Source organism: Melospiza georgiana, chromosome 15 (genome assembly GCF_028018845.1).
Source record: "Melospiza georgiana isolate bMelGeo1 chromosome 15, bMelGeo1.pri, whole genome shotgun sequence".
Lineage (NCBI taxonomy): Eukaryota > Metazoa > Chordata > Aves > Passeriformes > Passerellidae > Melospiza > Melospiza georgiana.
The window spans coordinates 1806308-1830110 of NC_080444.1; the positions used below are offsets into that span (position 1 = coordinate 1806308).

The 23803-nt window shown below is 56.4% G+C and overlaps 1 protein-coding gene across 1 annotated transcript in view; it reads right to left on the bottom strand.

Annotated features, from left to right (window-relative positions):
* Positions 1-22093, bottom strand: part of ABLIM3 (actin binding LIM protein family member 3) — a 45623-nt gene extending 23530 nt beyond the window's left edge. The window contains exon 1 of the mRNA XM_058034920.1: positions 21816-22093. Within this exon, the coding sequence (XP_057890903.1) occupies positions 21816-21828 (13 nt within the window). The 5' untranslated portion in view covers positions 21829-22093. The remainder of the gene's footprint in view (positions 1-21815) is intronic.
* Between the last annotated feature and the right edge of the window lie 1710 nt (positions 22094-23803).

A 23803-nucleotide genomic window follows, 5' to 3' on the forward strand; every position in this document is an offset into this window, starting at 1 on the left:
ATGCTGGCAGGAATCTCCACAGCTCCGTGGGGCTGAACTCCCCTGTGAACACCCCCACATGCTCCAGGGTGAGGATTTCCCCTCAGGCAGAGCTGAGCTGGGTCCCAGGGGTGCAGGGAGGAAGGGTGGGAGCTCCAGGCCACGGGATGTGGGTTTTTCTCATCAGCAGCAGGGCCAGAGGCTCCTGCCTGCTGTCCAGGGCTTGGCTGCAGCCCCAAGAACGCCCTGGGAAGGAAGGGCAGGATGGGCTGGCAGGCGATGGTGCTGCTCCTTCAGCAGGCAGGGAGAGCCTGGCCTGGGCCCTGTGGGGGTGCCCCTGGCCTGGAATGTGCCTGCTCCAGCACAAATCCCAATTATCCAGGCTGGAAAACACCTCTGAGTCCAAACCAGGTCCCTGTGAGGAGGGGACAGCAACACAGAGCTGGGTGAGGGACACAGGAAAGGCTCAGCAAAACACCCTGAGATAAAGGAGGGGACAGCAGCACAGAGATGGGTGAGAGAACCAGGAGAGGCTCAGCCAAACCCTCTGAGGTAAAGGAAGGGCCCAGGGAGCAGTTGGGATGCTCAGCTCTGGAGGTGAACTGAGCCCTGCACAACCATCTCACTGCTCATCCCCTGCTTCCATGGAGCTCCCTCGGATAAAATCCATTTCCAGCAAGGAGAAAATGCCAGATTCACCTCTGGACAGAAGATTTTCTCTCCTGTTCCTTCCCCCACAGTAAGATGCAGAAGCATCACGTGGTTCCTTGTTTAATATTTACATTTTTACGCTGGGGAGGGCTGAGTGCCCCTGATGGGCTGGGCACAGGTACCAGGGTCTGCAGTGGGACAGCCTGAGCCTGCAGCAGCTCCAGCTGCTCCTGCAGTGCTGGCACTGAACCCCCGAGGCTGGCACAGCGCCTGGGGGCACTGGGAGCACCCAGAGCAGCCCCTGGGCTGTTCCCAATCCCACCAGCCAGCCCAGAGCGTATTCCAGGCAGGATTGGAACCCCTCCAGCCCACGGCAGCCTCTCCTGGCTCCCAGCACAGCCATCTGTGGCTTACAGCTAAAACCCCTCCCCTGTCACAGCTCCTAATCCAGCCCTCGGCTCGCCTAATTAGATCAGCACCAATTATTGCCCCACCTGGCCCACAGTGGCCCCTTGGCCCCACTGCCTGGGTGGGACAGAGGGCACAGGGGAGCCCTGGGTGATGTGAGGGTGCCACCGTGGCAGAGGGCACAGGGCTGGGCCAGCACTGCCACCACACCAGGGAGGGAAGCAGGGAACCCCCTTGAGCTGGAGCAGGGCTGCAGGCAGTGAGGCTGGATGCCACAGGTGCCCAAAAAAGGTGCCAGAGCATGGTGAGGGCACGGCAGCACACTGAGCCAGGGTGGGAGCTGGGTCACACGGGGACACGCTGCACAAAGAGACAGGAGGGAGGTGAGAAACACCCAGAGGAGACGAAGGAGGGAAAGAGACAAGGAGAAAAAAACAAGGGGATAGAAGGAAAATAAATTAAAAACCTCCCCCACAAAAAAACAAACAAAAAAACCCCCACCAAAACACAAACAAAAACCACCAAAAAAAAACCCAGAAAAACCCCAAACAAACAAAAAACCAAATAAAAAACCCACACAAAAAACCCCAAAACCCAAAACAAAACAAAAAACAAACCAACCAAACCAAACACCAAAAAAACCAACAAAAAAACCCCAAAAAACCCACCAAAAAAAACCTCAAAAAACCCAAAACAAAACAAAATTTAAAAAAAATCCCAAAAAATAAAGCCAGGCCCTGCCTGCAGAGCAGAATTTGCTGCTGGCTGCGTTTGTGGAAATTATTCTCCAAATGAGCGTGGAGGAAGCTGTGATTGTCTCCCGGGCTGACCTGGCTGCTGCAGGATGTTTACTCCCCACACAGGCAGGGCTGGAATGTGCCAGGGACACCCAAACCCGCCCCGGGGCTCAGAGCTGGCACCTCCTGCCTGCAGGAGCCCCCAGCCCCATCCCAGCAGCGTCTTGGGGGATTTGGGGTCAGATGGAAGCGCTGGGGGCTGCTGGCATCTTCACAGATCCCCAGGAAAAAGAGGGAAAAGTTGCTTTTCCTGTTCTCAGAGCTGCAGGGAGGTTGGATGCTCTGAGTGCAGACAGGAAGGCACAGCAGGGCTGAAAGCTTCCCCAGAGTGACACCCGGGCTGGGCAGGGCCAGCAACACGCTGGATCCTGGGAATCCCACTGCATCCCAGGAGTTCTACTGGATCCCAGGAGTTCCTCTAAATCCCAGGAGTTCCACTGCATCACAGGAATTTTCCTGCATCCCAGGAATTCTACTGCATCCCAGGGGTTCCGCTGTGTCCCAGGAATTCCACTGCACCCCAAGAATTTGTCTATATCCCAGGAATTCCAATGTATCCCAGGAGTTCCGCTGCATCCCAGATATATCCCAGGAATTGCACTGCATCACAAGAATTCCGCTGCATCCCAAGAGCTCCACTGTATCCCAGGAATTCCCCGTGTATCCCAAGAATTCCAATGCATCCCAAGAACTCCGCTGTATCCCAGGAATTCCACTGAATCCCAAGAATTTGCCCGTATCCCAGGAATTGCACTGAATCCCAAGATCTCCACTGCATCCCAGGAATTCCAATTTATCCCAAGAATTCCCCTATCCCAAGAGTTCCACTGCATCCCAAGAATTTGCCAGTATCCCAGCACATCCCCTGTGTCCCAGGAGTTCCCCCGCAGGGAGGTCTGGAGGGACAGAACCCCTTGGATTTGGATTTCCATGCCCTGCCCTGGATTTGGTTCCTGAGGCAGCTGAGCCAGGCAGAGCAGGAGGGGTGGCTTTGCCTCAGGCTGCACCCATCCCCATCCCACAGCATTTCAGCTCTTTGCAGCTCCAGCTGGGCTGGACAGGTTTTGGGGGGTCCCCACAAGGGGCTGCACTTGGCTCCTGAAGCTGAGGGATGTGCAGAGTAAAGAATCCAGACTGGAGGCGCTGGCCAAAAGCTGCAAAGCCTGAGCTCATCCCTTTGCTGGGGCCAGGTTTCTGCAGAGAAAAGGAGCAGGGGCTGTGCTCGGGGCTGGGACACGGCCCTGGCTGGGTGGGCGCCGTGGTTTGAGGGGAAATAAGTGCTCTGGGATGTGCTGTGGTCAGTTCTGCCTCGAGTACAGACAAACCCATTCGTGGGGCTGCCTTTGCTCAGGGACCAGGTGGATAATGCAAAGAGATGGAAGAACACGATGTGTAACTCAGGGAGATCTGATTGTGGGGTGAGAGTGATAAGCAGTATCACTGTTTGTTGGATGTTCCTGCCATTGTCTGCACATTAAACCACACAGACAGGAGATGGAAGGAAATGTGTAAGTGCTGAAGGTCTGGGCAAGTGATAGATGGAGCTTTGAGCGAGTAAAGTGAAAATCCTGCAGCTGGAAAGGGACTGTCCCTGGTGCCAAAGCCACCCCCAGCCAGGCCAGCAGCAGCACCAGGGACACAGATTCACCTCTGGACAGAAGATTTTCTCTCCTGATCCTTCCCCCCAGTAAAATCCAATAGCATCACGTGGTTCCTTATTTAATATTTACATTTTTAAGCTGGGGAGGGCTGAGTGCTCCTGATGGGCTGAGGACAGGTACCAGGGATCTGCAGTGGGACAGCCTGAGCCTGCAGCAGCTCCAGCAGGAACCATTCTGGCTGAAACCCCCCCCAAAAACCCCAAAGAGAAAGCAGCAAAGGGGATTTCTGAGGAAGGGAAAAGGCAAAGGAGCTGTCAGATGTGGCACGTCCTGCTGGGCAGTGCCAGGGTGGCCGGGACAGGAGGTGACACAATGGAAACATTCATTGCTGCTCACATGGGACAGGCAGGACAGAAAGGAGATTATTGCTGGCTGCTGCAGCAGGGATTTGCTGTTTGCTGCTGCTGTGTTTTTGTGTTTGCAGCTTCCCGTGTGGAAATGCTCTTTCCCTTTCACCTCCACCCACCAGCCCGGTGCATTTCGGGGCCGTTTCCCAAACATATGGTGCATCCATCACAGACATAAAGGCTGCTATATTTAAAATATTACAAAAGAAAAGCCAGGAGCTGACTTTTTTTTTTTTTTTTTAACTAGGCCAGCCTGTGAGAGAGGGAGAAACGTGGGGGATTTAGGATTTTCTGTGCCAGATCAGAGCAGCAGCCCCGTGGGACGAGGCAGAGCCAGGCTGGCACCTCGCCACCCTGCAGCAGACTGTTGCTTCCAGAGTCTGGGAACAATTTTGGGAGAAGGATCTGCCTGCTCTGTCCCTGCCTGCACCTCCAGGAGGCTGAGACCAGCCCTGCTGAGCCCTGGGGAGGTGCAGAGCTCCAGAGCAGAGTGCTCTGAGCTCCTTCCTCCATGGTTCCCCTGGGGTTGAGAACCTCCTGAATTCCCTCTCACTGATCTCTGTGTGTGCCCAGTGTGATATAAGTTACAATATAATATTATTATATAATATATTATCATATTCTATATATAATATATAATATATAATATATAATATATAATATATAATATATAATATATAATATATAATATATAATATATAATATATAATATATAATATATAGCATATAGCATATAACATGAGATATATACTATATACTATATAATATATAGCATATAACATGTGATATATGATATACGATATATGATATATGATTTTTATATATGATATATGATATATTATTATATTATATATGTGACATATGTTACAATATATATTATTATACTACATATTATTATATTATATATACAATAATTCATGCTAAAAGAAATTAAAACCACACCATTTTGCGTACCAAGCCAATGTCGGGCAACAAGCAGTAACAGTGATAGAGAATGGAGATCCCAACACCAGGAGGACACTGGCTCCAGGGATGGCTATTTCAAGGGATTTTTTCCATCTGACAAGGCCCCAGCAGGAGGTATTTGATAGGCATCATAAGAAGTTTATCCTGGGAAGTTTTCACCCGCCAGGATTCCAGGAATTATCCACTGGGAAACATGGCGGCAAGAAAGAAACAACTACAATAATATGCTAAAGAATTTGCTAAAAACTACAATAATATGCTAAAATATGCTAAAGAAGAGCCCCCTTCCATTGCCCAAAAGACTGTATAAAACAGAAGACCCCTTAGAAATGACATTTTGGAGACCCACAGGGACTTTGGTGCAATAGAGGCCAAATCCTGGGTATCCCCAACCCTGATTGCCTGGCTCAGAGTCGAAAAGACTTGTGGCTTTTCCCAAATTTATACTTTGATAATTTAATAAATTTCCTTAATTTATAAAGTGGAGTATTCATTTCTAACACCCAGCACCATTTACCTGCCAGGCAGACAAACTCCTGCCTGTTTTACAGAACCAGGGGCTCCTCCAGGTCCTTTCTCCCTCTGCAGAGTGCAGAGCACTCCCTTGTTTTATTTTAAACCCTATTCCTGTCGGCATTGTAGCTCCAACCTGGGAGTCTGCGTCAGAGCCAGGGAATGAGGGGTGGTGGATTTGCTATTTTTAACCCTTTCTGCTCCGGGGAGCCAGCTGAAACCAAACCCCCACCCAGAGGCACTGCACGGGTGTTAATGCAATAGGAATTCGGGCTGGGGGTGACAGCTGGCAGAGCGAGCCCTGGCGTCACCGAGGGGACAATGTCCCCAGAAATAGGCTGCAGGGCTGGGGTGTTTGTCACAGAGCCCTCTCCATGCCACCAGCACCCAGCAGCCCCATTCCAGGGGATGGGTTACAGCTTGGGATGGGGGCAGAACCGCAGCAGGAGCTTCCCAGGCTGGTCCAGATTGCTCCAAGGGCTCCCAGAGCCTGGGAGGAGCTCACTGGGACAAGTGGGAGCTCTGTGAGACACAGGGAGGGCACTGCCACATCCCCTGGAGCCCTCCTGCACTGACACTAACACTAACACTAACACTAACACTAACACTAACACTAACACTAACACTAACACTAACACTAACACTAACACTAACCCTGACCCTGACCCTAACCCTAACCCTAACCCTGACCCTAACCCTGACCCTAACCCTAACCCTAACCCTAACCCTGGCCCTAACCCTGACCCTGACCCTAACCCTAACCCTGACCCTAACCCTGACCCTAACCCTGACCCTAACTCTAACCCTAACCCTAACCCTGACCCTGACCCTAACCCTGACCCTGACCCCTACCTCTCGGAGCCCTCCTGAGCCAAACTCCTGCAAATTATGGGGCTGGAAGAGGTGCAATCCACTCCTGCAGTTCCCTACCACAGAGTGACCCCAAAAACCCTGCAGAGCCCTCTGAGAGAGCCCCAGGGGCCCTGCAAACACCTGGATCCTCATCTGCTGTGATCCCCTCGCTAGTGCCAGGGATGGACTCGGCAGTGCCAGGGACACAGCAGGATGGAGTGGTCACTCGGGGCAAAACCAAGGAGATGAAATCAATCAGTAAATATATAATACATACATAAAAAAACCACAATTAAAAAATAAAATACAATTTAAAAATAAATGCAATTTAAATAAAGTTGTAATTGAATAAATGGAATTTTTAAAAATAATAAAATAAATAAAAAATAAATAAAAATTAAATAAAAATAGATAAAATAATAAAAGTAACAAAAGAAAGTAAAAATTAAAATAAATAAAATAAAAGCAAAATAAACAAAAGAAAGTAAAAATGAAAATAAATAAAATAAAATAAAAAACAAAAGTAATAAAATAAATAAAATAAAATAATAAAAATTAAAATAATAAAAAATAAAATAAAATAAAATAAAATGCCCCAACAGCAAGCAGAGCCCAATTAAAGGCTGGAATCTCCTTCCAGCTCCAAAGCAAGCTGGTGGCACCTTGTCCTGCTGGTCACCTCTCCCTGCAGGGTGTCCCCACCCTCTGAGCCCTGCACCTGCACCAAGGCTGCACAAGGCACCACAGTGGCCCAGGGGGGCCAGGACTGGCTCAGTTTCTCAATTTCCATCCCAAGCAAGCGCTGCTGAAATCCCCAGGTGGATTTTGGCATCCCCCATGGCAGGGATGGCCCGGGGAGGAGCTCCTGCTCCGGGATGCTCTGCCTTGGCAAACCCCTCTCTGCTCTCAGGCTGTGGGAAAAGCAGAGCAGAGCTTGCCCAGCCCTGACATCTGCCCCAGGCAAGCAGCAGCACACAGGCACAAGCAAATTTGGCACCTTGATGCCTGTTAAATGTGCATTTAATTGAGATTTATAGGGGAACTCGCAATAGCAATTGATTATCAAAATCAGATTATTTATGGGGGTTTAGCAGCTATACAGGAGATTAATGCTGGTTGCAGGATAAATCCTCAGTAAATGTATGTTTCCCCAGTAATCAGCTAATAACACATCAACCTAATTATCTCCTGAAAGGGGCCCAGCAATTGTGACACACGCTGCAAGGAGATATTGCCATCTGCAAATCGCCACCAGAAGGCCACAAGCAGCTCTGCCTCCTCACCCCAGGGACTCCCTGGGCTGCAGCAGCTCCTCTGCTCTCCTCAACTGGTGTTTGCTCATTAAAAAAATATTTACTGAAGGTTTTCTTGGCACGTTTGTGGCAGCAGTGAGGCGGTGCCACGCAGCCAGCCCTGCCCTGAGCTGTCCCCAGATGTGCCCAGGGATGTCCCCAGGGAATGGCACCCCTGGGAGGGGCAGGAGGGGGTGCCCTGTCCCTGCCATGGCCAGGCCGGGCACAGAGCATGGCTAGGGATGCAGGGATGCTCTGGCAGTCGCCATGGCAACCCCAGTACACAGCCAGGAGAACAAAGCTGCCAGCAGAGAAACGGCAGAGGGAAGAGAAGAGGAAGGTGGGGAAAGAAAAAGCGGGGAAGGCAAAAAGCCATGGAGCAAAAATGGGGCAGGAGGGAGCTGTGGGGAGGGAAATCAGCTGTGGTGGAGGGTGGAGGGTGGAGGCTGCTCCCCGTGGGATGACCCTGACACAGGCACCCTCTGAGTGCACCAGTGGGACATCCCCGGTGTCCTGCCACTGTCCCAGCACAGGACCCCTCCAGGACATGGCCTGTCCCCTGCCAGGGGGACTGGGACAGGAGGGGACAGTGCCAGAGAGCCTGGGGGTGGATGGATGGATGGATGGATGGATGGATGGATGGATGGATGGATGGATGGATGGATGGATGGATGGATGATGGATGGATGATGGATGGATGATGGATGGATGATGGATGGATGGATGGATGGATGGATGGATGGATGGATGGATGGATGGATGGATGGATGGATGATGGATGGATGGATGGATGGATGGATGGATGATGGATGGATGATGGATGGATGGATGGATGGATGGATGGATGGATGGATGATGGATGGATGATGGATGGATGATGGATGGATGATGGATGGATGGATGGATGGATGGATGGATGATGGATGGATGGATGATGGATGGATGGATGGATGATGGATGGATGGATGGGTGGATGGATAATGGATGGATGGGTGGATGGATGGATGGATGGATGGATGGATGGATGGATGGATGGATGGATGATGGATGGATGGATGATGGATGATGGATGGATGGAGGGATGGATGGATGGGTGGATGGATGGATGATGGATGGATGATGGATGGATGGATGGATGGAATCATGGATGGATGATGGATGGATGGATGGATGGATGGATGGATGGATGGATGGATGGATGGATGGATGGATGGATGGATGGACCAGGTGATCCAGCACCTCTCCCTGTCCCAGCACAGATGCTGGCTCAGTTTTGGGGCACAGCACAGCTCACACATCACAGCAGCTCTGGCCTCTCCCACTCTGCCCCATTTCTGGCCCCAGGCACATTTGTCAGCCCAGCTGTGCCAGCTCCTTGTCCTGCTGCTTCCCAAGTGGAGCAGGGCTGCCTGAGCCCCATAAAAGGCATTTTAGGGGTCAGAACAAAACAATAACCAGTCCCAAATCCACAGCAGTGGCTGGCTGTGAAAGGAGCCTGGAAACAGGGAAAAACAAAGTCCAGAACAATTTGTGCACGGCTCAGGGCTCCCCTGAACCCCAGAGCAGGGCCAGGGTGGGAGGCAGAGGTGCAGCCACCCATCCCTGGTACAGCAAGAACACATCCACATTCTCCACTCCTGCTTCTCCTCCCCACTTCAGAGGCAGAGAATCCAAAACCAGACGTCAGGGATGGGTAAGAAAGCAGCAGCTCCAACCTCTCTCAGCAGGAATGGAAAATAACATCCCACTTGGCTGTTTATCCTAAAGAAATAACAAATCCAGAGGGAAGATCCCCTCTGCAGAGCAGCCCTGCCTGCAGCTGAGCAGGAATCAGACACAGCCTCTTGCTGTGAGAACAAGAACAGGCACACAGGTCCATGGAAACCTGGCAGGAGTGGCAGAAAAACAGAGAGAACACCCAGAAAAGGGCCTGGTGAGGCAGCTCAGCCATTTTAGCACAGAGGAGATAAAAGGAGCCACCGAGGTGAGTGGCACAGGTGCCAAGGAGCTGCTGGGGCAGGGATGGGCACCCAGGAAGATCCTGCAGTGGGAGAGGAATCTCCACAGGTAAAACCACAGCTCTGCACCAGTGTGACCCTCCCAGGGGGCTCCACAGCCCCAGACCCATCCTGAGCCTCACCTGGGGAACCTGGGGGTGCCCAGCAAGAGGGGCCAGCAGGGCAGGGCCACACCTGGCTGGGGAGGGCAGGGATGGGGCAGGACAGGCACACCTGGAACTGTGAACCGCCATGGCACACCAGGGGCTTGGCACAGATGGGATTACAGAACTCACACAGAAATCACAGAATTCCCAGAATCACTGGGTTGGAAGGGACCTTCAAGACCATCGAGTCCAGCCCAGCCCCAACAGCTTAACTAAACCCTGGCACCCAGTGCCACATCCAGGCTTTGTTAAACACCCCCAGGGATGGGGACTGCACCACCTCCCTGGGCAGCCATTCCAGAACTTTATCACCCTTTCTGTGAAAAACTTTTTCCTGATATCCAACCTGTATTTCCCTTGAGGCTGTGTGCTCCGGTTGTGTCAGTGCTGCTGCAGACAGAGCCCAGCCCCAGCTGAGCACGGGCACCTTTCAGGAGCTGTGAGAGTGATGGGGGCACCCCTGAGCCTCCTTTTCTCCAGGCTGAGCACCCCCAGCTCCCTCCTCTCCTCCTGCCCACACCGGGGCTCCCCAGTTCAGAATCCAGAGGGACTCTGGGCAGGCAGACAGGGCTGGGGGAGCAGGCAGGGCTGGCTCTGCTGAGAGCCTCTGGTGCCTTTCGTGGGGCTGGGGAACAACAGCCCTCCTTCCATGGGCAGGCTGCAGGCGAGGGGCCAAGCCCTGGCACAGCTCCTGGGCACAGACTGAGTCCTGCTGGTGCCTTCAGAACAGAGACTGGACTGGTAAAGGAATAAATTTGGGATTTGTTAACAGCCCTTCACAGGACACACCTTGGGCAGTGCCAGAGCCCGGCCGTGGCTCCACCCCAGATGGATCCTGGGCACGAGTTCTCACACTCTGATAAGTTTGGGTCCATTTCCATGCTGGGGTGTCCAATCCCAGCTCCAGGTGATGCAGTCCCACCCTCCCAGGTTGCTCCCCTCCATTCCCTGTTGTTTGCACTCCTGGGGCTGAAGCTGCAGCGGTGTCCTTGGTTGTGGGGCTGGGAAAGGATTGTTCTGTGGGACTGAGCTGGGAGCAGAACTTGCTGATACTTTATAGGGAGTGCAGAGTTATAAACTAACGCAGTACCGAGTCTGGAAAATGGGAAAGCTCAAACTTAAAGCATCACTTAAAACATGGGTGGGTTTAGCCCTCTCCATCCCACTCTCCACGTGGAAATAAATCCATCAGGGGACAGGGCAGCACCAAGACCCTCTGAAGCGAGCTGCCGGCACGGAACTGGAGCATTCCTCGTTAACAAAGCCATTCATGCAGCTCAGCTCAGCTCAGCTCACCCACGCAGGGCACGGCTGCCTTCCCCGCTGAGCTGTCCCTCCCAAGCCGAAGCGACAGTCTGTCCCCAAGAGCCTCTGGATGCCACTTCACCAGCTCCTCATTAGCGACAATTAACGGGCAATCAATGGGCCCGGCAGCGCTGGCACTTTCCGGGAACAAGTCCCCTTTCAGCAGGGGGAAAATGAGCGTGGTCTTTGATGCGCTTTTGGTTAGGAGAGCCAAAACCTGCCTGCCCGAATTGTGAATTGTGTCCCAAACTGGAGCCTTGCTGCCACCTGAGAGTCACAGACATCTTTTATGAAAAATCCTTTCCTTAGGATTCTTCCTCCTGAGAAGCTGGGAGGCCTCAGGAACAAAATGCAAACATTGATTATCTGCTGCTGTGGAATGCAACAGGGGCATCTGGGATTGGCCCATCTTGGTTGTTTCTAATTAATGGCCAATCACAGCTGGCTTGGACAGAGAGCCGAGCCACAAACCTTTGTTATCATTCTTTGCTATTCTATTCTTAGCCAGCCTTCTGATGAAATCCTTTCTTCTATTCTTTTAGTATAGTTTTAATGTAATATATATCATAAAATAATAAATCAGCCTTCTGAAACATGGAGTCAGATCCTCGTCTCCTCCCTCATCCAAGAACCCCGGTGAGCACGGTCACATCTGGGGCACCCAGCAGGCAGAGAGGGCTGGGACTGCTGCAGTGTCCCCACCCTGGGCAGCTGCAATGTCCCCACCCTTACCAGCTCCAGGTGTCCCCTCCTGGGCTGCTGCAGTGTCCCCAGCCTGGGCTGCTGCAATGTCCCCACCCTGGGCTGCTGCAGTGTCCCCACCCTGGGCTGCTGCAGTGTCCCCATCCTGGCCAGCTCTCCCTCTGGACACCCAGGGGATGCTCCCAGGCAAGGTGGGAACAGGGACCAGGGGCAGAATCACGGAATGGTTTGGGTTGGATGGGACCTTAAAGATCCTCTAATCCCATTCCCAGCCATGGGCAGGGACACCTGGCACTGTCCCAGGTGTCACCAAGCCCATCCAGCCTGGCCTTGGGCACTGTCAGGGATCCAGGGCCTGCCCACCCTCCCAGGGAACAATTCCATGCCAATATCCCATCTGACCCCACTCCCTGGCAGCGTGCAGCCCTGCCCTGTGTGCTGCCACTCCATCGCTGGCGAATTCCCTCTCCACATCTCCTCAGGCACTGGAAGGTCACAGCTGGGCGATCCCAGAGCTCCTCTCTCTCCCCCAGGCTGGACACTGCCAGTGCTGGAGCCCAGAGCAGGCTGCAGCCCTGCAGGTGAGGAGGAGGAGGATGGACACCCCAGCCAGGAGGTGCTGCTGCCTCAGAGCCACCCCCAGCACCAGGCAGGGGCTCTGCAGCTCCACTGCTCCCTGCAGATGGGCACTGCCAACCCTCCACAGCCTCTGCTTCCCTGGGTTCCTGTCTAGCTGAGAGGGATAAAAAAAGGATAAAAAAGGCAAGAAAGCAAAGGGAGATGGCCTGGATGTGACAGGCTGGTGGCTGTGACACTGGAGCCTCGTTAGCAGCATTTTTTCCCTGCAGTTGGAGCAGGGGCAAAGCCAGGGAGAGTTTCCAGCTGCCTGCACCAAACCAAGGCTCCTGCACGGAGCTTTCCCTGCTAAGGGCAGAGCTGGGCTGGGCTGTGGCACCCCAGGGTTCAGCTGATGGCTCCTGACACATCCCCAGGATGGGAAACTCCTGTCACCCCTCCAGCCACCCTTCCCACAGCTCAAGGGGAGCATCTGAGCCCTCTGTGCCTGCCAGGGGCTGAGTCTGGGGGGTGTCACACCCCAAAGAGAGCTCACAGTGCCTCGTGCCACCCGAAATTGGGGACAAGAGGGGATGTGGGGATCAGCATGGCCACAGCAGAGCCCAGCAGCTCTCCAGGAGATCCAGAGCAAGGATCTGGCAGATCCCTGAGCTGACTAAGAGCCCTTTGTGCCCAGTGGCTGTGCTGTACCCAGGGAAGCCAAAGCAATTAGCATTTCTTGGAGACACCCTGGGAAATGCTCCCTGAGTGCTGGGGAGAGCTGCCACAAGCTCAGCACAGGGAGCCTCAGGGTCCTTCCCAGGGCACAGCCCAGATGGGGAATGGCACCTCAGGGTCCTTCCCAGGGCACAGCCCAGTGGGGGAATGGCACCTCAGGGGCCCAGCACCATCCCCAGGGCACAGCCCAGAGGGGAAAGGGCACCTGAGGGAGAGCCAGGGGTGATCCCATCCCTCAGCTGCAGCCTGCGGGGAGGGGACGAGCAGGGATGAGCAGTTTTTGGGGATGAGAAGTTTTTTGGGGATGGAGATGAGCCCTTTTTTGGGGATGGGGATGAGCAGTTTGGGGATGAGCACTTTTTGGGGATGAGCACTTTTTTGGGGATGGGATGAGCCCTTTTTGGGGATGGGGCTCAGCACTTTTTTGGGGATGAGCAGTTTGGGGACGAGCACGTTTTTGGGGATGAGCACTTTTTTTGGGAGGGGATGGGCACTTTTTGGGGATGGCCCAGGAGCAGCAGCTGCATGGCCAAGGCAGGGATTATTTTTAACAGCCACTTGTAGAATGCAGGGAGAGCCTGGGGGAGGCACAGCCCGAGCTGCTGCTCAGCCCAGCCCTGTCCCCAGCACGTGCGAGGCACAGACACCCCTGACAGGCTTTTTATAGGGTTCCCTGCCCCTGTGCAAGGCACAGATCCCCCAGACAGGCTTTTTATAGGGTTCCCTGCCCCTGTGCAAGGCACAGATCCCCCAGACAGGCTTTTTATAGGGTTCCCTGCCCCTGTGCAAGGCACAGACCCCCCAGACAGGCTTTTTATGGGGTTCCCTGCCCCTGCTGGGCACAGCCCAGCGTGGCCACCCCGTCCCCTCCCTGAGCAGCCACTCACGTGCCGTGCACCAGAGTCTTTCCATTCCCTCCCGAGCCGTTTCCTCTCCTCTCCTTATTAGGGATCCACCTACCTATTCGTCTTCTCATTCTCTCCCCCCCTCTGGGGCTATTTTTAAGATGCCATAAAAGCTTTCAACGGGGAGCATCCTCAGGGAGGCAGGGATTTTATGTGGAGCCCATCAGGAGGAGTCATCAGCAATAACTCAGCACACAGGCACTGCCTTTCCTTGGTTTTTTTCAGAAGCAGGGGAGGGAGAACATCCACACATCCACACTCCATCCCTCAGCCAGCTCATCCAGCACCTCCTTTTGCAGAGGGAAAGGATCAGCCCAGCCCACTGCCCTCCTGGTGGGACAGACAGAAGGACCAAGGGCTTCCCATACCCACAGGCACAGCCTGGACAGACAGACAGAAGGACCAAGGGCTTCCCATACCCACAGGCATGGCCTAGACAGACAGACAGAGAGAACCAAGAGCTCCCTGCTCCCACAGGCACAGCCTGGACAGACAGACAGAGAGAACCAAGAGCTCCCTGCTCCCACAGGCACAGCCTGGACAGACAGACAGAGAGAACCGAGGGCTCCCTGATGCCCACAGGCACAGCAGCAGCCCCACAATCCCCTCTTTGCCCCCCTAAACCTGGTTATTCCCTGTGGAACAGCTGCCACCCCCTTCTGTCCCAAAGTCTGGCCACAAACCCCAAGGACACCCCCCGGTGCCACCTGCCACCCTGGCACAGCCCGGCACGAGCCTAAAGCAGGCTGGCACATCTGGAGAAGGATACCCACAGTGCCAGCCAGGTGTGGGCACACCAGTGCCAGCTGTCTGTGCCAGCCAGGTGTGGGCACAGTGACCCCAGTGCCAGCCAGGTGTGGGCACATCAGTGCCAGCTGTCTGTGCCAGCCAGGTGTGGGCACAGTGACCCCAGTGCCAGCCAGGTGTGGGCACAGGGGGCCCTGCAGGGGCTGCAGCTCCTGCTGTGCCTCAGGAAGGGGCTCCTCACTCAGCTTTGCTCCCCTGCAGCTCTGAGGGCTTTGCTCAGGGGGTGCAGCAGAGCCACCCTGGGCCACCCCCCCGCCCTGTGCCCTCTGTGGCTGCCCTGGCAGCAGCTGGCACTGGGAGAGCCCCACGTGTCCCAGCAGGAGCCTCTGGGCCAGGCCCAGACCCACCCAGTCCCCAGGGGGGTTCAGAAATAGCTCCCGTTCTGCAGCAGGAGCAATCCCTGGAAGTGTCCAAGGCCAGCTTGGGCAGGGCCTGGAGCGCCCTGCTCTGTGCAAGGTGCCCCTGCCATGCCAGGGGTGCTACAGGAGCTTGGAGGGCCCTTCCAGCCCCGGCAATCCTGAAATTCCACAAAAAATTCCACAAAAAATTCCACAAAAAAATTCCACAAAAAAATTCCACAAAAAAATTCCACAAAAAAATTCCACAAAAAAATCCCCCCCCTGAAAAAAATAAAAAAAAGAAAAAAAACAGAAAAAAATCCATTAAAATTTTTTTAAAAATTTCCAAAAATAAATAAAAAAATATTCCAAAAATAAATTCAAAAATTATTCCAAAAATAAATAAAAAAATTCAAAAATTCAAAATATATTTAAAAAATAAATTTAAAAAATCAAAATACACTCCAAAAATAAATTTAAAAAATCAAAGTACATTCCAAAAATAAATTTAAAAAATCAAAATATATTCCAAAAATAAATTAAAAAAATCAAAATATCCCCAAAAATATCCCCAAAAAGGGCTGGCAGCCCAGCACAGCAGGGGTGTTGGGAAGGACAGGCCAGGGGCTCTCACAAGGGAGGTGTTTCTGAGGGGGGCTGTTCCACAGGGCCTGGCAGGGGATTTGGGAGCCCCCAGCGAGTCCTGCTCTGCATTTGGCTGTGTGATCCTGCTGGGAAACACTCACACAGCTCCCTGCTCCCGGTCAAACCGTGGGGCCCAAACTCAGCCTGGGTTCAGGAAGGGTTTCTGAGGCTGGCATGGGCACCAGCAAAGCTTCTCCTGCTCCCCAGCTCTCCAAACGCGCCACTTGATGCCAAGAAAATCCAGAAGCCAAGGGGATGGCTCCAAACCTCGAGCACCTGCTCCCCAGAGAAAACTCCCCACAAAATTCCCCAGCTCTGAGCCTTTCCCAGGGCTCGGGGAGAAGCTGATTCAAAATGGAAGTGCAGTCAAATGTCCATGAACAGAAAACCAATGATCCTTGGGCTCTGCAGCCCTTGCCCGGCCAGCAAGGGTAAGAGGAAAGGAAGGTCAGACAGGCTGGCTCAGGAAAGCACAGCAGCAGCTCCCGCTCCTTCTCCTTGCTGCTCCCGCCCCAGGCAGCGCTCAGAGCTCATCGATCCCCAGGCCAGGGCTCATGGCTGATACTGATAAAGCACCCACAGAAATGCACCCGAGCTGAAAAATGCACCCACAAACAGGGTCCTGTCAAACACCTGAGCCACCAGCAGATAAACGGCACCTGTGAGCTGAGTGTGCTCCTGGGGGAGATCACCTTGGGCCTGATAAACCTTTCCTGAGCCTTCCCCGAGTGCCCACGGGCTGTGGGGCTCAGGGCATGCCAGCTGCTCTGCCCCCCAAAGGATGCACCGAGCCCCCGACCCCAGAGGGGCTGGGCACAGGAGGACTTGGCACAGCCAAAATCCCTGCTCCAGACCCTGCCATCCCTGTCCACAACCAAAATCCCTGCTCCAGACCCTCCATCCCTGTCCACAACCAAAATCCCTGCTCCAGACCCTCCATCCCTATCCACAACAAAAATCCCTGCTCCAGACCCTCCATCCCTATCCACAACAAAAATCCCTGCTGCAGACCCTCCATCCCTATCCACAACAAAAATCCCTGCTCCAGACCCTGTCATCCCTTATCCACAACAAAAATCCCTGCTCCAGACCCTGCCATCCTTATCCACAGCCAAAATCTCTGCTCCAGACCCTCCATCCCTATCCACAACAAAAATCCCTGCTCCAGACCCTGCCATCCCTGTCCACAACAAAAATCCCTGCTCCAGACCCTCCATCCCCATCCACAACAAAAATCCCTGCTCCAGTCCCTGCCAGCCTTGCCCACAGCCTCAATCCCTGCTCCAGGCTTCCAATGCCCTGCCAGCCTTGCCCACAGCCACAATCCCCAAGCCTGAGGCACCTGTTCCTTCCCTCCCCATCATTCCTCAGCCCAGCTCCTGCCATGACCACTCCACCCCCAGATGCTTTCTGGAGGTTCTGCGGCGCTCCCAGCTCAGGCTCTGACGAATTTCACAACTAAAAATACCCAACGAGGTGTTCCCAGCGCTTCGTGATGGCCCCAGCCCGACGGGGCTGCAGGGTCTGCCAGGAGCCGGGTGGGATTTTCTCCCTCCCTCCTTCCCAGCACAGGCAGCAGCACGTGGGCCCCTGTCCCCATCCCAAAGCTGTTATCCTGCTCGAGCAGGGCCAGTTGATGATTAGAAAATGTGCTTTTTGTTCGAGAAGAGCAGGCCAGGCCCTCAGAAGAACTCAGTGCTTCCATTGACCTTCCAGCACGCGCTCCCCGAGCCTGCAGGGCTCCGTGGCTCCTGCTCCCCCAAGGGCCAGCTGCCAGGAAAGAGGGTTTGAAAGAGCCCGGGTGAGAGGACAGGGCCCATCCACCAGCCCAGGGACAGAGCTGCTGCCTGGCATTGGAATTCTCTGGCAGCAAATTGAATGCAATGGGTGATTGTGCCTCTGCTAGTCTGCCCAGGAAAACAGGGAGTGATTTGTGTCTGCTTGTTTGTCAGGGCACTGAGAGGACTGAAATGCAGGCAGGCAGTCTGGGAGTGCCCAAATTGTGGAAAACTCCCTGCTCATGGCATCAACACGCTGATCCCTTGGGTTCCCTGCATCTCTGACCATGGGAAACCCTCCCAGCTGGGTGGGGACAATCACCTGCCCCAGGAGCAGAGCTGCAGCTCCCGGAGATTCCTCTTTAATTACACAGCCCTTAATGGAGTTTGCTGGTAAACACCTTGTAGCCACATGTGCCTGCAGATTACGGGGTAATCACGCTTAGAGGATCACGATCTGAGAGAAGCATGATTGAGGGAGGACAAAAATAACCAGGCAAACATGCTGCGTGCACAGGGTCTGCCAGGAAACCTCATTCCCAAATCCTTCACTGCCCAGCCTTCCCTCTCTGAGCAGGGACAGGAATCTGAGGGGTGCCAGGGATGGGGATGGCACTCTGCACTTGGCATCCCAAACCTGCTTTGGGATCCCTCTGTGCTCCACCAGGCTCCCACTGCTCCAAGGATGGGGAAAAACGGCTCAGCCTGCCCTCAGCTGGTTTGCCATCACACTCTGGCCATTTGTCCCACCTTGGGGACAGGAGGGAGTCTGGAAGATGCCAGGTGTGTGAGCCAGCCCCATCACCCAGTGCCACACTGATCCAGACCTGCCCAACTCAGAGCTGCCCAGGGTGGCACCCCCAGGGGCTGGCATGTCCTGGGTGGGAGCCAGAACAAGCAGGGGCACCTTGGTGCTGCCCAGAGCAGTGCCCAGGCTGGCACAGCCCTCTCCTCTCACCCAGAACAAGCAGTGCCCAGGCTGGCACAGCCCCCGTGCCACCCCAGCAGGGATGGATGATGTGCAGATGCCACGGGTGACTCACAGCAGCACTCCAGGGACCTGCAGCACCCAGCCCTGCTGGCTCCCTCAGAGCAGCAGAAGGATCCTTCCCACTCACTCCAGGGGCTGAGATCCTGGGGGCAGGGGCAGCTTTAACCCTTTCAGCACAAACACAGCATCAGTCATGCCAGGGGGGTGCTGGCTGCCCGCAGAGCACATTCCACATTCCAGGGGCTGATTTTTAGGGATGTTCTCTTGGCCAAGGGTTTGTCCTACAGGCTGCCATGGGAATGCCAAGCAGCAGCACAGAGCTGTTTGCTAAGGTAGGGATCCATTTGTGAGCAATTAGCGAGAGGCACTGATAGCCTAATGAGTGTAAACACCAGCACTGTGCCCTCCAAACCCTCACTGCCAGCCCAGGAGCAGAGGCCACATGCCCACCTTGCACCCTCAGGGCCACCTGAGCTCCTCTGCAGCCCCAGGACAGGAATTTACACCTGGCATCAAGTGGTTTTATCACCCCAAACACACAATTTCTATTTGGCTTTGCCTTCCTTGTGGGACAGACGGTGACACCGAAATCCAGGGTGCAAACCCCCTGTCCCCTCAGCAAGGCTCCTGTGCATGGAGCATCTCCGGGGATGAAGCCACAAATCCTGCCCAGAGCTCCTGGAGGCCTCTCAGATCTGCTCACAGCGTGGCCCAGGGCCAGCCATGGCCCACAGCCACAGGTTTCCTGCCTCACATCAGCCTCAGGCAGGGGAGGAGCGCGAACAAAACGCACCCAGAGCGGTGGGAAGCAGTGGTGGGAGCTCACAGATCAGATGGTGCCATTCTGTCCTCAGCTGTGCCTCTCCTTGCTTTGCCAGCCCCAAAATTTCAGCCCTGCAGGCACAGGAACACCTGGGCATCATAAATTTGTGCACAATCTGGCTTCTTCAGCCCTTGTCCTGGGGGGGAAAACAGCCAAAAAAAATCAAAGCAGCAGTTCTGCCCATGCTGGGAGGGCTGGGAAGGGGCACCAAACTCCAGTGAGGCACCAGCAGAGGGGTGAAATGCCAGAGTAGGGCAGTGCCAGGGGCATCACAGGGGGTGAAACAGAGATGGCATAGACACAAAGCTGCCAGGATTGGGGTTTGTGCCTCGTGGATGGATTGGAGGGCAGAGGTGGCACTGGCACAAGGCTGCCAGGATTTGGGGTTTGTGCCTCGTGGATGGACTGGAGGGCTACAGGCTGGGGAGGGATGCCCAGAGGTGGGTGAGGCAGCTCTTGGCAGTGCTCACAGCAGTCCCAGAAGGAGCTGATGGCAGAGATGGCCCCACAGCCCAGCCTGGCTCACAGAGTGAGCTGGAACAGAGGGGAAGCAGCGTTTGGGCATCCCCGCCCTGCTCAGAGCACTCCACAGGAGGGCAGAGCCAGCACCCAGCAGGGTTTGCACAGCCCTGGGGTGCTCCCCAGGCACCTCCAGGGACCCAAAACCACCAACCAGGACACGTCACAGAGCTGCTACTTCAAACGGGGGAATGGCAATTTAGGCACAGACTGCAAAGCCCCCAGAAGGCTGGGCAAGAGCCTTGGCACTGCTGAGTGATGTGCCCAGGGCCGCAGAGCTGGGCAGGGGCAGAGGAGCAGCTCCCAAGGACTCCTGGCTGTGCCCAGGGGCCTCCCCTGTGTGGCAGGGCAGAAAAGGGGGCATAGCAGGGGGGTTTGGATCCCTGGCACCTCCACAGACAGGGTTTGGTTCCCTGGCACCTCCATGGGCAGGGTTTGGCTCCCTGGCACCTCCATGGGCAGAGCAGCAGTGTTTGGCTCCCTGGCACCTCCATGGGCAGTGTTTGGCTCCCTGGCACCTCCATGGGCAGAGCAGCAGTGTTTGGCTCCCTGGCACCTCCATGGGCAGTGTTTGGCTCCCTGGCACCTCCATGGACAGGGTTTGTTTGGCTCCCTGGCCCCTCCATGGGCAGAGTAGCAGTGTTTGGCTCCCTGGCACCTCCATGGGCAGGGTTTGGCTCCCTGGCACCTCCATGGGCGTGGGAGGCCACAGCCGAGGGAGTTTTGCAGCACCATCAGATAGCTGGAACACAGCAGTGCCATGAGCAGCCCTTATCTCCAGCAGCAGCCCGGGCTGCCGTTAAGAGCCGGGAAGGAATCCCAAAAGGAACCAACAGGCGTTCGCCAAGAGCGGCCCGGAGGAAGCTGAGCAGTCCCACCTGAGCAGGGAGACCCCGGCAGGGCTGAGCACAGAGCCGGGCTGCTCCCCCCGAGGAGCAGAGGGAGGCCCCTTTGTTATCGGGCATCCTGCGGGCTCGGAAAGGATCAGTCCCTATTGTTTCCCACCCGGGAGGAGGGGGCTCCTCGCCGCTGCCCCAGGTGTGGCTCGGGCACAGGGCACCTGCGAAGTTTCCTCGCCTCTGACACAGCCCAACAGAGCTGGAATCACCTGTTCTGTTGGCTCGCAGCGTGCCAAGGCATTTTTCACGGTGTTTTGCTCGGGAACCACCCCAAGCCCTCGGATTGAGAAACCTCAGCACGCCAGTGCAATGGAGAAGTTGCTGCTCTGCTGTTCCGTGCCTGGGGGAGGGCTCTGCTCCCCAAACAGCTCCAGCACCCACGGAGGGCCAGGGGGGCCGCCCTGGAGGGGCCAGGCCAGCAGGAAGCCCCTCAGGTGGCCACCAGCACCAGCTCCTTCAGCAGGGACTCACAGACGGGGATCACAGCCGTGCCAGCGAGGTGGGCACAGCTGTCACACAGCACGTCAGGCAGGAAAAAGAAATTGATTGTGACTTGCTCAGCCCTGATCAATCCTCCCAGACTTTCCAGCAAGGGCACAGAATCCAAAGTGAGCAGCCTGGTGCCAGTTCTCATCTTATGCAGCACATTTCCGAGCTCTGCTTCTTTAGAAATTCATCCACGGCGCATGAGTGCCTCCGTCCCTGTCTCACACGCACAATAGCAACACCCACATCCCCAGCTGCAGAAGCTTTGGGGGCTTTTATTTTTTTCCCCCAGGATTGCACCTGTGCTTCGCTCAGGTTTCTGGGTGTCTCCTCACCTTTCTCCTCATCCCCTCGCGTCCATTTCTGCCCAGGCAGAGGCTGTGCCTGTCAGAGCGCTCCTGGCTGCCTCTCACCATGTTGCGTATCGACATTTCAGTCGATGCTCTGCCCTCCAAAACCCCAGAAATCCAAGCCAAGAAAAGTACTCCGTGGAGATAAGCACCGCGGCTCAGCCCACATCAAACACGGCCGAGCCAGAGCCTGTCAGAGAGCAGGCGAGCAGGAAAATAACCCAAAATCCATCCCACTGGGCTTGTCAGCGCTGCTATGACATTTTCTTTCCAATTGCTCCCAGCCAGCTCGGTGCGGTATCAGCCCCACTCCCTCAGCCAAGGCGAGAGGACGCCGTACTCACTGCTGGTGCTCATCCTGCCGCTCCTTGCCGTCCTTCTCACCCAACAAAGGGGCCAAGATGCTCCTTAAATCCGCCTCTCGTGCCGCTCCCCGGCCGCGGGAGGAGGCTGCCGCTCTCGCTCTCCCCGGAGAATATTCCCGTGCGATCCGCCGCTATCGCATCCCCCGGCGCTGTCCCCGGCGCCGTCCCCGCGGCCGGCGGATGCCAAGGTCACGGCCGGCGGGGAGGGGACGGCACCGGCCCGGGGGAGGGTCCCGGCCCGGGGGAGGGTCCCGGCGGAGCGGCGGGGGCCGGCCGGGGCTCGGCCATGCACTGCGGAGCGCGGCCGCGGCCGCCCGCTTATAGCGGCTGGGAGCGGCGGCGGGGCCGCGCAGCACCGGGACCGCCCCGGCAGCACCGCCCCGGCAGCACCGCCCCGGCACCGCCCCGGCCCAGCGACACCGCCCTGGCACCGCCCCGGCCCGGCGACACCGCCCCGGCACCGCCCCAGCCCGGCGACACCGCCCCGGTACCCCCCGGTCCAGCCCCGGCACCGCCCCGGCCCAGCGGCACCGCCCCGGCACCGTCTCGGTACCCCCCGGTACCCCCCGGTACCCCCCGGTGCCGCCCGCGGGCAGCGACAGTCCCGGGAGACACGGGCGGGGCCGGTGGGAGCGGGCGGGGCGGGCACGGATCCCTGTATGGACCCGGAGGCGGCCGAAGGATGCTCAGCCTTGGCAGTGCCCTGCCCTGCCCTGCTTTGCTCCGCCCGATGCCCTCTTGTGCCCGCTGCCCTGCCCTGCCCTGCCCTGTCCTGCCTGCAGTCGTGCCCACAGCCCAGCCCAGCTTTGCCCCGCCCTGCCCTGCCCTGGCTGCGATTCTGCCCGCTGCCCTGCCCTGGCTGCAGTCGGTGCCCGCAGCCCAGCCCTGCCCGCTGCCCTGCCCTGGCTGCAGTCGGTGCCCGCAGCCCAGCCCTGCCCACTGCACTGTCCTGCCCTTCCAGCTGCCCTGTGTTCAGCCCCTGCCCTGCCCACAGCCCCTGGCTGGTCCTTCCGTGCCACAGGGCTCCTGCCCAGCCCTGGGTGCCGCCGCTGCCCTGAGCTGTTCGCTGTCCAGCTGAGCATCCCAGAGACGCTGTCCCGGGGCAGAGGGATGTGATTTGTGCTGGATTTCCTCCCGTGCCAAGATTCCCTCCTGCAGCTGTCTGGGCTGGCACCCCGGCTCTCCTGGCAGCCTGGGCGTCTGTCCCATGCCAGGATCAGGAAGCTGAGGGTGTCTGCAGGGCTGTGGGACAGAGAGGGGCCCTTCCCTCGGGATCAGAGCAGCCTGCTCTGCTGGCAGCACCTCAGGATCCCTGCAGGGCTCCCTGAGCCCCTTGTTTTGTGCTGAAACGCTGTTCGTCAGAACAAAGCCATGCCCAGGCTGCTCCCCGGGTGCCTGCAGAGCTGGGCTGTGCCCCGTGCCCGCCGTGCTGCCCTCCCTGGGTGCCCACAGAGCCAGGCTGTGCCCCCTGCCCGCCGTGCTGCCCTCCCTGGGTGCCCACAGAGCCAGGCTGTGCCCCCTGCCCGCCGTGCTGCCCTCCCTGGGTGCCCACAGAGCCAGGCTGTGCCCCCTGCCTGCCGTGCTGCCCTCCTTGGGTGCCCACAGAGCCAGGCTGTGCCCCCTGCCCGCCGTGCTGCCCTCCCAGGCTGTGATCCTCGCCGTGACTGCAGGATGTGAGCTCAGCCCTGCCACAATGACAGAGGTTTGTCACGCAGCGTGGCAGCCACCGTGTCCCTGCACTGCTGGGGCTGCAGAGCTGCTCAGAGCCCCTGTGCCTTCCCTGCCTCTGCGGCTTCATCTGCAGCAGCTGCTGGCGCTGACGTGACAAGACAGGTAGCAGGGAGCTGTGCTGGTGCTGCCAGCTCCCTGCCAGCCCTGCCGCCTGTCCCCTCTGGCTGTGCCCTCCCCTGAGGTGGCAGGGAAGAGCAGCACGAGCAGTGGGAGTGGGAGCCTGCAGGTTCCCGCAG